Genomic DNA, 14,268 nt, shown 5'->3' with positions numbered 1-14,268 from the left:
GGCGTTCCCAAAGTTATTTGAACCGAAATCCTATTTATTTTGGAACTCCACCATCTAAAAACGTTATGTATTCAATGACTTATGTTTACTTCCCAAATGAATGCTACAACTTGTACACTGATGTTTTTGATTATTGTCTCAAGAAAGTCATCTTTAAAATGTATAATGGAAGGGTGTAGAAAAACAATATTTAAATGAATTGTGTTGTTTTTCATGCAGTTTGATTTACTGCCTGGTCCCGTCCACTCTACTCTAAGGGGTTCTGAAGAAACACAATGTGTTCCTGACAGTCTTTCAGGAATGTGTTTATAATATTTTGTTGCTTAAACAAAGAGTTAGAGACATATGTTGGAAGCAATAAAAATACCACTCTTTCAATACCAACACATTCATTCTTTATATTGAATCAAATTGAATTTCTCCTATACTTCAAAAAAGTATGTTTATTAACGTTTGTTACTTATAGGCCCTTTTCATTATCCAGAGTTTGACATAGACCTTTTCCTTATAGTGTGCATCACAGTACTTCCTATTTTAGTTTTTGCTTGTAGACAGGAAGCAGGAAAGTTTCCAGGGTTTTGTATTCTCCGATTGCACATCTTACAGCCTACTTACGTAACCCCAATTCTATCAAGCGTATTTGCCCCCAAAAACATATGCCCCAAACAATAATCGACTGCCCCCTGCCTGCAATCAAAGCCCAACATAACCAAGGTTTCAATCATGACCAAATAATCCTTCCACCAGAAGTATTTCTTTCCCAGTGCTGTGCTGTTTACTGGCCATCTGTCCCGTGGAGACTAATAAGACTATGCTCAGCACATTAAGCCACATGTGAACTATTGCCTAAACAGCTGCATATAACTGCACTCAAAACCCTGCTCATATCTCACTACATCCAGATATACTACAAATAAACTGTAAATCCATGTATAGCATTTACTCCCTGATCATATCCCATTAGCTTATAAGTTCACTACCCATTGTACATCATTTAATGTCAAATGTGTCGATTTCTTGTATTCTGTCAAATATTGTCTATCACAAGCAGCATAATACATCAAATAAACTCTGTGTATTGAAGGTCATTCAGATTTTTATGTAGGTTTAGTTGTGTAACTAGCCTAACATCCATTTATTTGAGAATAGCGGCATACACTCGAAGGCCAACAACAATAATAACGTTGTAGACTACAGCGGATCGAAAATACGCTAGTGTGCAGTCATACGTTACTGCATACAGTTCTATATTGGGTAAACCTTGTAAATGCATTTTCGTAGAATAATTTTAACAGTCTGTCCAGGGGTAGTCTGTATTTACCAAGTAGCAGGTAAACATGACGTCCCCCGTCCCCCCCTCTTCCTCTACCCCCACCCCCACAGTCCCGCCTGCTCTCCCAGATGCGTCCGCCGCTGCAGAGACTGTCCTGCCTGGTCACCCGGTGTCTGCTACGCTGCTCCCCGCTCTGTCCCGCTACTTCCCCGGACCCGAAGCCTGTCTCGCACCGCCCCGGCCACCGAACGCCCAGTGAATGCACTAGTCAGCAACCATGACAGGCATAGCCGCCGCGTCTTTCTTCTCCAACTCCTGCAGGTTCGGGGGTTGCGGTCTCCAGTTTGAGTCCCTGGCCGAGCTGATCGTCCACATCGAGGACAATCACATCGGTAAGTCTGGGAGAGGGGCATAGGTATAGGTAGAGGCAGCATAGATAGCTAGTCGAAGCTTGGCTAATGCTAGGCTAAAAGAACACGGTTTCCTTTGCATTCCGCTATGCCTGCCTAGCTACTTACGTTTTCAGACTTGATTCGAGCCGTTCGCTTCAGACGCATTAGCTGTCTTTGTGTTGTGAATTAAAAGGGGAACGCTAGCTTTATCACGGATATAGCGGATGGGGTTAGTGTTGCATTATCGTGCAAGCGAGGGCGTTAGACTATTTATCAAGCTAACGTTTTAATAGGTGGCTAGGCTACTATAGCCAGACAGAGCTTGTGAGTTGCTGTGTTTACGTTTAGGCCCGTGTTGTAATGCAGCGTGAAGCACCAATTTCGCAGCTTGTAGATTGGGAATTGTCTCAAGCCATTGTCACCCCGGATGCTTAGTAGTTCTAACACTGAAAATGCTTTGATAATGTTACTATGTGTAATTAAATTCACTTACAGTCACTCCTTGGTGAAAAAAAATATCGGTGGTTTAGCAGCGTATAATTATCCCAGATAGAGAAATGTATGCAAGGCACACAATTATATCATTTGGTTGATGTCCAAATAATATTTTTGGGGCGGTGGATTTTGTGGCATCATAATTGTTGGTACATGTATTGTTGCAAGCCTAGTCAGGCGCCTGTTTTTCAACATTGTAAATATACAATGTTTCTACTTGTTGCAGATGATCGCTCTAGGTGTTCTAAACCTAGCGCAGGGCTGAACAGCATCATCAAACACATTTAAAACACGTACTCAGTAAAATATGTGTGGATAATATTTATATTTACATCTTACCTGACCGTATTTTACGATAGTCTATTGCACGCAATTATCACAACTTCGAGGCCTAATGGGTTCATTCAACAGCTGAGATAATACTGAAAGTATTACATATCTATCTCAACTCACAAGGACATGCCTTATCGGATGAACAGATGCATTGCTATGGGAAAAAGATCGTGCATTTGGCCTGCCAGGTAGGCAACGGCGTTAACACTGGGGATTTATTCATAAACGTTGTTTTTTAGGAGGAAGCCGACAAATGTGTCCTTTGGTCTGTTTGTCTCAGGAGCTTAGTGTCTCAGTGGTTTTAATCTAATGGCCAAAATTAGATACAGTGAGTGGCTTTAGCCAACGTGCAGAAGTGCTAGATAAGATTATCACATTTGGGATATGTTTTTCTCTAGATTAAGGCCATCCCATATGTCCGTGAGTATATGAGTATGGACACTTGAAGTGGGCGGCGCGAGGGATGCTCCACTGAGCTGGTCTCCATGGAGACGGGCTGTCACAGAGGGGGATGGGGGCATGCTATTGGCCAAGGGACAGCACACCTGCTGCCTCTCGCACAAAGGAAGCTCTGCCCCAGCCAGCTGTGACTGTGATGTCACTGATGATGTCAATAACGACACGACAGGACAGGGGTGCAGAGAATCTGAAGGCTGGAATTGTTATTTAATGGTGAGGTGGTGAGGAGGACCTGTCATCACCATAAACAACATGCCTATATATCAATGACATGAGCACACATCATCTGAAGCATTCATAAACACATCGGCACACACACACACACACACACGTACACACACTATCTGGCTGTCTGGTTTCTGACGTTTGCCCTCAGAGTCTGCTGGGCTGAACAGGGGTCAACAGTGTGATCAGTAGGGTCAATCTGAATGGTCACTGATACCTTTAATAACACAATCAGATTAATACTGTGTAGTCATTTAATGTGTCCTCCCTTCAAAAGATGTGTGCATACATTTTTTCTTTGTCTTTGGTTCCTTGACTCAGGTTCCCATACAAGAATATATACACATAATATATACTCTTCAGTTGTTGCACAATCAATAATTACATTACAGAAGGTCTGTATTCTTTGTACAGGTGAACAGAATGAATGTTCAGCTGCAGGAACTCCATATTTAAAGATACTCTGCTGCCCTCTAGTGTCTGAGCTTTTATTAGCATACCGTTCGTCATCCACTTAAACGCCAGTACCACCTATTTACTGGTTATGGTTTGGCTGCAGAAAGGGAATTTCTGTACTGTGTTAACCAGATCTCCTCTTTGGAACGGCTGAAATCCAACTGACATCCCACCATAGATCTCAGTAGATCTGGGCCTTTGCAAATGCCGGAGTTGTGGATTCAGATGTATGCAGTCAAAAATTTAAGTTGCTTTGGAAAACCGCGTCTGCTAAATCAGTGGTTCCCAACCAGGGGTACTTGGCCTATTCACAGGGTGTACTTGCAAAAACCGATGAGATCACAGGCTTGCCTGTAAAATTAACAAGAGGGGATATGGGTCGAGCAGCAGGCGGTCTGAAAAAGACTGGGAACCACTGTACTAAATGACTAAAATGTAAAACTATAATGATTAAATAAAAAAAGGTCAAATTGATATTTTATTGTCCAAGGCAAGTCACTTTCATCCAGTTTTCCCTGTCTGTCTGTCTGTGTATATGTGAGTTAACTCAGAGGAGAGAAATGTAGTGAAATCATCTGTCTTGCTGTGTGTGTTACCTCCAGTCTTTTGTCCTGAACAAGTAAATACCTGCCTCTTACCTGAAACCACCTCTTTATCTCTGCTGGGGGATGGAAGAGGGAGAGGGAGGGGGAGGGCTTCCCAAATTCGTCAAAGTTTGTTTGTTGTCAGATGTCACACGCCTGTTCTGTGTTTGAGCCTAATAATATATAGTGTATAGGCGCTATATCCTAATCCATCTCTGACCAGAAGGTGTCAGTCTAACACTGTTCAATTGCTTGCTTGTTACGATACCATTGCTGGTCCTGTTGCAACTTTGGAGAGGAGTCTTTCTTTAGTTTGAAGAGATGTCATAGTGTAGTAGGTCATAGTGGAGTAGGCCATAGTGGTCAGGAGTGGTTAACCTTCGTGTAGCTCAACTCTGGTGTTCAGAGCATGGTGCTAGCAATGGCAGGGTTGTGTATTCGAGTGAAGCTGTGGGCCGATACAGAAATGGGTGAACTCACTATGGATGTTGCTTAAGGTAAAATAAATTACTATACATTAAATAGTAATTGTGTGTAGGATGTTCAAGCAAGACCCAACAGCTTGCACACCCAGTTATGTAGTCTAATATTCAAAGGGGTTTGATGTCTGGTGTGTGGTTAGATAGAATCTTGCGTGTTGGTTGATAGAATGTTTTATGTTGGTCAGTGGAAGCTGGCGTGTTATTTGTCATTTTCACTCTTCCCTTTAAGCTCAGTCCTGAGGTGTGACATGGAACGTGTGTGTTTGAAAGTTGTGTGTTGTAATGGGTAATTAGTTTGTCCCAGAATGGTGAATACACTTACCTTACACACACACACACACACACAGACACACACCATGCACTGCACTGGGCAGTCTAATTACAGAGGGGTGTACCCCCCTTTTCCCACTCTTCTCCTTTTCCTCTCTCCATCCGGTGGCCTGCTGCTTTAGAAACACATTAAAACACTCACTGTGGCTTAATTAGCAGTCTGGAAAACAAGACCTGCATTCTTTGCTTTCTGTGACACACCTCCCCTCTCTCTCGCGCTCTCTCTCTCTCTCTCTCTCTCTCTCTCTCCCACCCCCTCTCTCTCTCTCTCTCTCTCTCTCTCTCTCCCACCCCCTCTCTCTATCTCTCACTCACACACACACACACACACACGCACACACCTATACTGGTGTGGCCTTATCTTTGACCAGTAGGAGGCAGTAGTAGACTGTTGTTGAGGGTAGCAACATTGTGTTGAAATGAGTAGAGTGCTGTTTGATAGGTTTGTGATTTAATGACAGGACCTATAATTTGGGCAATATTTACGACTCCCCTGTTCTCCCATAGTACACTCGTATTCACAGGTACACAAAGACACACACCCGCTTAGACAAACAAACATGCTCCAGTTTTAGGGGAAAAAGGTAAATCAATTTAAATTTGATTCAAATAACCTGTTTGCCCATGGAGCGAGGTAACAGGAAGTTTTACCATACTGAACCATACCATTACACATCCAAGAAAAACATTAAAATTCTATAAAATACTTAACTGTTTATCATTTAAGTCTAGCGTGTTGTCGTTTTACCTTTTATTGTCAGTGATCTTGAATATATAAGGAGTTAAATGTAAAACTTAATGTCAGAACAAAGTCATGGAAGTCCAAGGAAAGTTTTGTAGACTATTCATAGAGCTAGCCATCTGACCAAACTAAGTTACTGGTCAGAGAGGCACCAAGAACTCAATGGCCACTATCAGTGCTTCAGCATTTCTCTGCAGACATGGGAAAAGCTGCCAGAAAGACAACCATCTCTGTCGCACTTTATCAATCAGGTCTTTAAGGTAGACTGGCTGCACAGAATCCACGCCTGAATAAAAGACATTATGACATGCTAATTCCAAACCATATAGTGAAGCATGGTGGTGGAAGCATAATGCTATGGGGATGCTTCTCAGCTGCAGAAACTGTGAGACTGGTAAGGATAGCTAGAGGGAAAGCTGAACAGAGCCTGGACAGAAACTGGGGCGAAGATTCATTGTTAAGTATGACAACAAACCAAAGCACACGGCCTGGACAACGCTGGAGTGGCTTTAGAACAAGTCTGTGAATGTCCTTGAGTGGCGCAGCCAAAGCCTGGACCCCAAAGAATATCTGTGGGGAGACCTGAAGATTGCATTTCATTGACACTGCACATCTAATTTGACAGAGTTTGAGTGGCTCTACAAAGAAGAATGAGAGAAACTGCCCAAATTTAGGTGTGTAAAGGTGGTTGATGCATACCCAAGAAGACTCCGAGCTTGATCCCTGCCAAAGGAGTTTCCGCAAAGTACTGAATAAGATGTGTAGATGAGATGTTTCTGAGGGTATTGTTTCAATAGGTTGGCACACATTTCTAAAAACATGTTCTTTGTAGATAGATAGCAAAAAATAATGTATGTAATCAATTATAAATTCACTCTATATTGAAAGTAAAGTTGTCTGAATACTCTCCAAAACCCCTGTGTTTATGGAAAATTGTGTTTAAATCCAAAGAGATGCTGCCAAAAAAGTTATAAAATTCAACAGACGTGTGTGTGGGTGTGGGTATGTGTGGGTGGGTGTGGGTCCTGGCTTGTTACAGTGGTGGTATCTGGAGTGTACTTGCTTCCTGTCCTGCTAGGTGAACGGAAGCCATAAAGTTGGGGAACATTTATTGCTTTACCTTACACTGCACCTGGTTTATTTAATCCCCCCCCCACACATACACACACACACATACTCAACACCATGGCCGCAGTGGGTATCAGTTGAAAGAAAGCTATAGGTCTAGCATGGTTTGCTAGCTACAAGCTCACCAACCGTGCATAAAATGCTTCAGTATATGCGGTTAGCATGTGGTTAACATTGGGGCACTATCTCGTTTTTATACTACAGCTACAGCAAATGCCAACCATGCAAGCAACCCATAGTGTTGGTAAGGTTTAGTTTTTCTTACGCTGTCTCTTCAACCCTTACTGTCTATCCCCATCTGTCTTCCCATGCATGTATGATCAGGAGTAAAAAGAAGTGTCAACTTGAGCGAGTGAAAGGGAGAAAAAAAACCAGTTGAACAATCCAAGTAGGCCTATATATCCTCAGTATCTCTCTCTCTCTCTTTGCTCTATTAGTCTTTCTGTGTAACTCTTCTGCCCTCCAGCTGCATGGACCTTTGACCATGAATAATTAATTAAGTAGAGGTTAGAGTTGTGCTGATTGGCTCCACCTGGCTTCTTAAAATGAATGCATTAACCGTACGTTGCCCTTGATGAGAGCATCTGCTAAATGACAAAAATATAAATGATATCTCTCTTTCAACTCGATTCAATGTTATGGGCTTTCTTGGCGTAGGAAAATGCGTTCGCATTGCCAAAGCAAGTTTCTCTATCTCTCTGTCCTAAGAGAGTGTGTAGGCTAATTGTTCTGGTTCCTGCATCTCAGCAGCAGGCAGAATGATTAAAGCACAGCAATAAAAACGTTCTTAAGACCACCTCAGTGGACCACCGTTGACGTGAGTGTGAGAGTTAAGTGTTCGAGGGGGAGCTTCACGTGTCGATGTTGGCGTGTGTACACGTCTAACTGTGTGTGCGCAGGCTTCTGTTCTTCAGGTTGTACGGTTATTTGCTGATCTCCTTGGTGTTCTGCAGCTCCATGGGAAGTCTGCATTCTTTCTTAATTATGAGGTGTGAAAGTCTGAAGCCAAAGTGCTTCTAAGACCAAGGCCAAAATCAGACAGACATTCTTACACACACACACACACACACACTCACTTAGACATGGAGAGGGACACTGGTAATATGGCACAGAGAATTCAGCTCAGGTCTTTAATAGCTTTGAATGTAATGCAGCTGTGAACCATTATACATGTGTATACACACAACCAGAATCGCACACAACCAGAGTCACACGCATTCACTCCTCTCACTCTTGGGCCCGCGTATAACCTCACACACATATGCAGACTTTTGAGCGGGTACTTGGAAAATACAATACTTAGTAAAAGGTAAACATATGTCACAAGGAGTTGGTCTGCCCGCGAGCCCAGTGGTTGCCTCCTGATCAGTGCACATCAGATGCGTGCAAACTGTTTAGTGTATACACTGGTGCACAGCTATGGATAGTGAATATGTTTCTTATCTTGCTGCACTCTTGCATTGCACACGTAGGCCTGAGGAATTAGTCTAGATTCACCAGCTGCTGGGTTGTATTGCAACATCTATGTCGCGTACTCAAAATGTCACCCCGTTGAACCACGTGGTGGCAGTGCTAGGATGCAGTTGTGGCACACATACACACACACACGCAGACACACTCACGCAATAATGCTCAGATAGCATGGGAGCTTTTGAAGTTTAGACTGGTTGCCTCAAGCACTGGAAGCTCCCTGCTGCAAGTGTTATAGAGTTAGCAAATAGGCTGGAAAAAGGGTGTGTGTGTGTGTGTGTGTGTGTGTGTGTGTGTGTGTGTGTGTGTGTGTGTGTGTGTGTGTGTGTGTTACAGTATATCCATTTCAGAACTTCCACAGCCTTACGGCTCTTGACATAGCACAGCGGCATGATACTGAGAGGACTATATAACCAAGAATATGTAATAAAACCACAGCTTTAAAACAAGATACCCCTTTCCACGTAATCAGAATATTGTCTTTCTGAACTAATACAGAGTACTTATTAGCTGCTCTCACACACACACCCATGCCATTGGAACAGAAAGCCTGATCTGAGAATAACAATGTTTCAATGAGAAACATTAAGAAACACTTACTGCGTATTAACTTCCTTCACAATTCATTCTTATTGCAAACTCCCATATTCAAGCACTTTCAGCATCCACAAGTATACTAAATACTAGCTACCAGAGCCCTTGGCACTTCTCATATAGTTTTCTCATACATACTAAAGGTACTTACTTAGCCCATATCCATCTTCTGAGCTGTAAAATGTAAACGTTATGATGTATTTGACATTAAAATCCTGAATGCTGAAAGCCGTGGTCTATGAAACTTATATATACTATAAACTGGGTGCTTAGAATCCTGAATGCTGATTGGCTTACAGCTGTGGTGTATGAGACTGTATACCACAAGTTTGATATGACTATCACTTTTTACTGCTCTGTTTTGTAACCTCTGTAGAAAAGCAATAAGGCAACTCAGGGGTTTGTGCTATATTGCCAATATACCACAGCCAAGTGCTTTGTCCAGGCGCAATGTATCATGCCTAAAAATAACTTTCAGCCATGGTATATTGATCATATACCTCACAGCCTTGCAGCTTAATGCTTAAGAAAACCGCAGGTATGATATAACAATGTTTTACTGTTCCAGATGTGTTGATATCCCTTTTATAATAGCAATATGGCATATCAGGTGTTTGTTGTATACCATGGCTAAGTCTGTGATGTGTTGTCAATGCACGGCTCTCTGCCTTGGTACGTTGTCCATATACCACATCCCCTGTTGGCTTATTTCTTAAGGAACTAACTACTCTCTTTCTCGCTGTCACAGACACAGACCCTCGGGTTTTGGAGAAACAGGAGCAGCAACAGCCGACGTACCTAGCCCTGAGCTACATCAACAGGTAACAGCCCACATACCTAGCCCTGAGCTACATCAACAGGTAACAGCCCACGTACCTAGCCCTGAGCTACATCAACAGGTAACAGCCCACGTACCTAGCCCTGAGCTACATCAACAGGTAACAGCCCACATACCTAGCCCTGAGCTACATCAACAGGTAACAGCCCACGTACCTAGCCCTGAGCTACATCAACAGGTAACAGCCCACGTACCTAGCCCTGAGCTACATCAACAGGTAACAGCCCAGGTACCTAGCCCTGAGCTACATCAACAGGTAACAGCCCACGTACCTAGCCCTGAGCTACATCAACAGGTAACAGCCCAGGTACCTAGCCCCGAGCTACATCAACAGGTAACAGCCCACGTACCTAGCCCTGAGCTACATCAACAGGTAACAGCCCAGGTACCTAGCCCTGAGCTACATCAACAGGTAACAGCCCACGTACCTAGCCCCGAGCTACATCAACAGGTAACAGCCCACGTACCTAGCCCTGAGCTACATCAACAGGTACCACGTACCTTGCTACTCCGCTGGGTTTGAAAAGCATATGGTAACCGACATTTCTAGTCTCTTTACATTTTACTTGACCAATATTCCTGCCTCCAGTTCTACTCCACATTCAGATATGGAGAACCCAACATACTTTTTTCTACTGAGCCCCGTATTGTAAACATGTTCGTTTTCATCAGGTGATATGAAACAAAACACAGAATGAATCGCATTTTACTGCTCAGGGACTTCAAGTTACCGTAATGTTTTTTTTTTTTAAATGTGTGACAGTTTTCTGTGTGTATTGTGTGTACGTCCAGGTTCATGACAGACGCAGCTCGTCGGGAGCAGGAGACCCTGAAGAAAAAGGCTGCGCCCAAACTTTCCCTGTCAATCACCGGCGGGGTATCTCGGAACAGTGTGGCCACGCCTCCACGCCACAGCAGTGGCAACCTGACCCCTCCCGTGACTCCGCCCATCACACCCTCCTCTTCATTCCGTAGCAGCACGCCCACAGGTGAGAAGTGGACGCCTTGGAGGTTTCGCTTATTTTGGTCCTTTATGACTCACTTGATATTGATTAGAGATTAAATTAGGATTACTTTAAATTACTTTAGTTAGTCAGTGGCGCCGCGGTCCAACAGAGACCCATTAGGATAGGTTCGGTGGCTGCCCTGTTGGTCTACCAGGGAACAATTTGGATTAACGGTCTTGCTCCAAAAAAAAGACACCTTACCATCTTGAGGATTTAATCTAGCAACCTTTGATGTAAGGTTATTTGTTTCCATATTGCTTTCAGCATTTAGTTGAAAGGTTGGAACCTTTTAAATTTAGTTCCCCTTTTCCAAGGATTCAAACAACTGGCTGCATTGTAACTGTACTATGAGGTGGTGACAGACCGCTGAACTTCATCAGACATTTTTCACCTGAGAGTAGCAGATAGTGGTGAGATCCAAAGTCACTAAGTCACATAGGTGGAAGATCCAATCCTCCAAGCCGCAGCTTCATAATACTTAATACATAATACATAATACTGATTTTCTATACAGTATCAGGGTTGGCTTGGTGTGTGGGGGTCTGTGACTGGCTTAAATCAATTTTAATTGTACTGTTTCATCCAAATCGGACGTTATGTGCTATACGAATATTTGGACATTTGATCTGGTTTCTATAAATTATATTGAAACTGACAATTTGGGTGCACTCAGTTAGCTGAATTTCTCAGAGATCAAATTACATATATACGAAATAATGTTACAGGAATTTTGTATCCCACCTGTTTGTAACAATCTGAGATGGTTTGTCTCATGGCTTTGCTAAAAGTAAATGGAACAAACCTATAGAGGGAGCCAGTCGCTGCAGTGTTCAATGATCTCGTGTCGACACCCTGCTAATTACACACCAGCTGTCTCACTGTGTGTTCATTTGGGTGGGTGTTTGTGTGTTTCAGAACCCAAAAGCAGATGTCCAAATGCCTGCCCAAATGTTTCCAATCTTAGCAGTGGTTCTGGGCTTCCAAACACACTCATGCACACACACACCCGTGTGGAAATCCTTTTAACACGTGCCAGGGTGCCATCTACTTCCTTCTGCTGAGGTGCAGCATTTCCTGGGGGAGGGGGGGGGGGGGGGGGGGTGGGGGGTGCATGCATGCACATTAGGGGAGGGGGGTGGTGAGAGTCAATGTGTGTGAGCGGAAAAAGTTTAGCACTTACTAAGGCACTTTTTCCAGGCAGAGCAATAAGGATTACTCCCACTTAATGATCCCTTTCAGAGAGCCAACCCCCCTCCCTCTGGTGCCCCTGACACGCACACGCTCACACACACTACACGCTCGTCTGTCCTAGTTTCCTCACACATTTCCCCCCTCCATGCTTCTCTCCAAGACACAGCAACTTATGTGCGTCTGCCTGTCTGTTTCCTCCCTCCAGGGAGTGAGTATGATGAGGAGGAGGTGGATTACGAGGACTCGGACAGTGATGAGTCGTGGACCACAGAGAGTGCCATCAGCTCTGAGTCCATCCTCAGCTCCATGTGTATGAATGGAGGAGAGGAGAAGCCCTTCGCCTGCCCTGTGCCTGGCTGTAAGAAGAGATACAAGGTGCACGCACGCACACACACACACACACACACACACACGTACATAACCCCCGATCTTGGTAGAGGTGTATTCCTATGTCTTGTTATTTTACATTTACATATTACTGTGATTGATGTACAGTGTCCTTGGGTTTTTTGAAAGGCGCTTAAAATGCAATATATTATTATTATTCCGTTTGTACCCTGCATCTCAGTTCTAGAGAGCCTTCATATAACTCCTGTGACCTGAGTGCTGGAGGTTTTCAGCTTTCTGCCTCTGGAGAGGAAGCTGCTAGCATGGTCAATGAATGCAATTTAGTCCTGGATTTGGGTTAATACCTTATACCTTGCAAGGCTTTTTCTGCCGTTCGCCTGCTAATCCGTCCCTTCCCCTCAATCAGAATGTGAACGGTATTAAGTACCACGCCAAGAACGGCCACCGGACCCAGATCCGTGTGCGGAAGCCTTTCAAGTGCCGCTGTGGGAAGAGCTACAAGACGTCTCAGGGCCTGAGGCACCACACCATCAACTTCCACCCGCCCGTCTCCGCCGACATCATCCGCAAGATGCAGGGCTAGAAATGACCGTCATCCCAACCCCCGAGAAATACCCCGCCACACTCTATACCTCCCACCAGCACTACCGAACTAACCGCCCCAAAACCATTTCAAATATCCTCCCTGCCTTGACCAACTGTCCAGAATTTACTCCCATTGTGGTCCTAACAGGGCTGACAACCCAAACTGCTCCTCGGTCGTCCCACACACTAAAGGATCAAGTGCATGCTGTAAGTTTTTTTTTGTTTGTCGTTAGCCTTTTTTAAGTCATGCATTACATTCTCTGGTTTGAACATGCTATCTTTTGTTATACTTTAAAAAGAATATATATATATATGTGTCTTTATAGGCTTAGTTTTTCTGTTGTACATTTGCACATTTTTCTGCTATCTATTTTTGGTATTGACATACGGTGCTAACTGTAAAAAAACTAAAAAACCTAAAGCGAAAGAAAAAGAAACAAAGGTGAAGATAAGTAATGTAAAGAGGGATACAGCAAGAAGAGGAAGAAGTGGATGGTTGTTGAGTTGCATTATACAGTCTATATTTAAATATATGGATATATATAAACAATAGATATGTATGTGTATGTATATATATATATATATATATATGTGTATATATATATATATATACACACAAATATATATATATATATATATATATATATATAAATAAGTATTCATTACTATATACAAAATAGTTACACTTTATTTTCAAGCATTATTTTATACTTTATTTTTCATATATTTTCTTTGATATTTTATCTAAGTGTTCATTTTAATTTCTCAATCCCGTAAACAACCTGTTCTGTTGTGTCATATGTGAAAGCTATGTGACCTCAGGTCTAGATATTCCCAGCAGCAAAAACAAACTGACAATGGCTTGAATTCTAACTTGAGATCAGTGTCCCAAAATCAACTTTTCAGTTTTTCCAGTTGATTTTAAAATTCCTAGTCTACACTAAATTCCAATGCACAAATTTACATATGCAGATGTTATCATTGGGCCCATATAGAGAGACAGGGAAATAAATTCCTTCATTCCCAATGTTCTAAACCGGTTCTAGAACTACTCCCCAATCATTCCAGAATGGATTGTACATCCTGTATTCCAGAAGGTTGTTCCAGACTGTAGTGTGAACACTATTCTATTCCAGTTGCCAAGTGTTGTATTTTTCTTTTACATGATCATTGCCAACAGCTCTCTACTGCCAAACATTGACCATACCATGTGCCTAAGGGGAGAGAGACACTGTCATATGGTTTCATCCAAGAGGCGGCAACCGTGTCAAGGGAAAACTGTCTTGTTGCGCCTCTGGTGTGTGTGTACGTGTGTGTGTGTGTGTGTGTGTGTGTG

At 43.0% G+C, this 14,268-nt stretch overlaps 1 protein-coding gene and 1 long non-coding RNA gene across 2 annotated transcripts; one reads left to right on the top strand and one right to left on the bottom strand.

Annotated features, from left to right (window-relative positions):
- Nucleotides 1-428: 428 nt before the first annotated feature.
- On the bottom strand, nt 429-2,625 carry LOC117595009. Its single transcript, XR_004576292.1, has 2 exons — nt 1,792-2,625; nt 429-1,671 (listed from the first exon to the last, which is right to left on the bottom strand). It is a non-coding gene; the product is annotated as an uncharacterized LOC117595009 (long non-coding RNA).
- Nucleotides 1,348-13,489, top strand: jazf1a (JAZF zinc finger 1a). The gene is made up of 5 exons (XM_029122961.2): nt 1,348-1,665; nt 9,712-9,784; nt 10,594-10,790; nt 12,205-12,374; nt 12,754-13,489. The coding sequence occupies exons 1-5, from the start codon at nt 1,551-1,553 to the stop codon at nt 12,928-12,930; spliced, it is 732 nt and encodes a 243-aa protein (XP_028978794.1). The 5' UTR covers nt 1,348-1,550; the 3' UTR covers nt 12,931-13,489.
- The last annotated feature ends 779 nt before the right edge of the window (nt 13,490-14,268 follow it).

Source organism: Esox lucius, chromosome 10 (assembly GCF_011004845.1).
Source record: "Esox lucius isolate fEsoLuc1 chromosome 10, fEsoLuc1.pri, whole genome shotgun sequence".
NCBI classification, from domain to species: Eukaryota; Metazoa; Chordata; class Actinopteri; order Esociformes; family Esocidae; genus Esox; species Esox lucius.
Note: the sequence above shows the minus strand (reverse complement) of the source record. Positions and strands in the feature narration are given on the sequence as shown.

What these genes read in the sequence shown, in the direction of transcription:
- jazf1a (XM_029122961.2), top strand. Translation starts at nt 1,551, where the DNA reads ATGACAGGCATAGCCGCCGCGTCTTTCTTCTCCAACTCCTGCAGGTTC. An exon ending in CATCGAGGACAATCACATCG is followed by an intron (nt 1,666 to 9,711) that starts GTAAGTCTGGGA and finishes TCGCTGTCACAG; the next exon opens with ACACAGACCCTCGGGTTTTG. An exon ending in GCTGTAAGAAGAGATACAAG is followed by an intron (nt 12,375 to 12,753) that starts GTGCACGCACGC and finishes CCCCTCAATCAG; the next exon opens with AATGTGAACGGTATTAAGTA.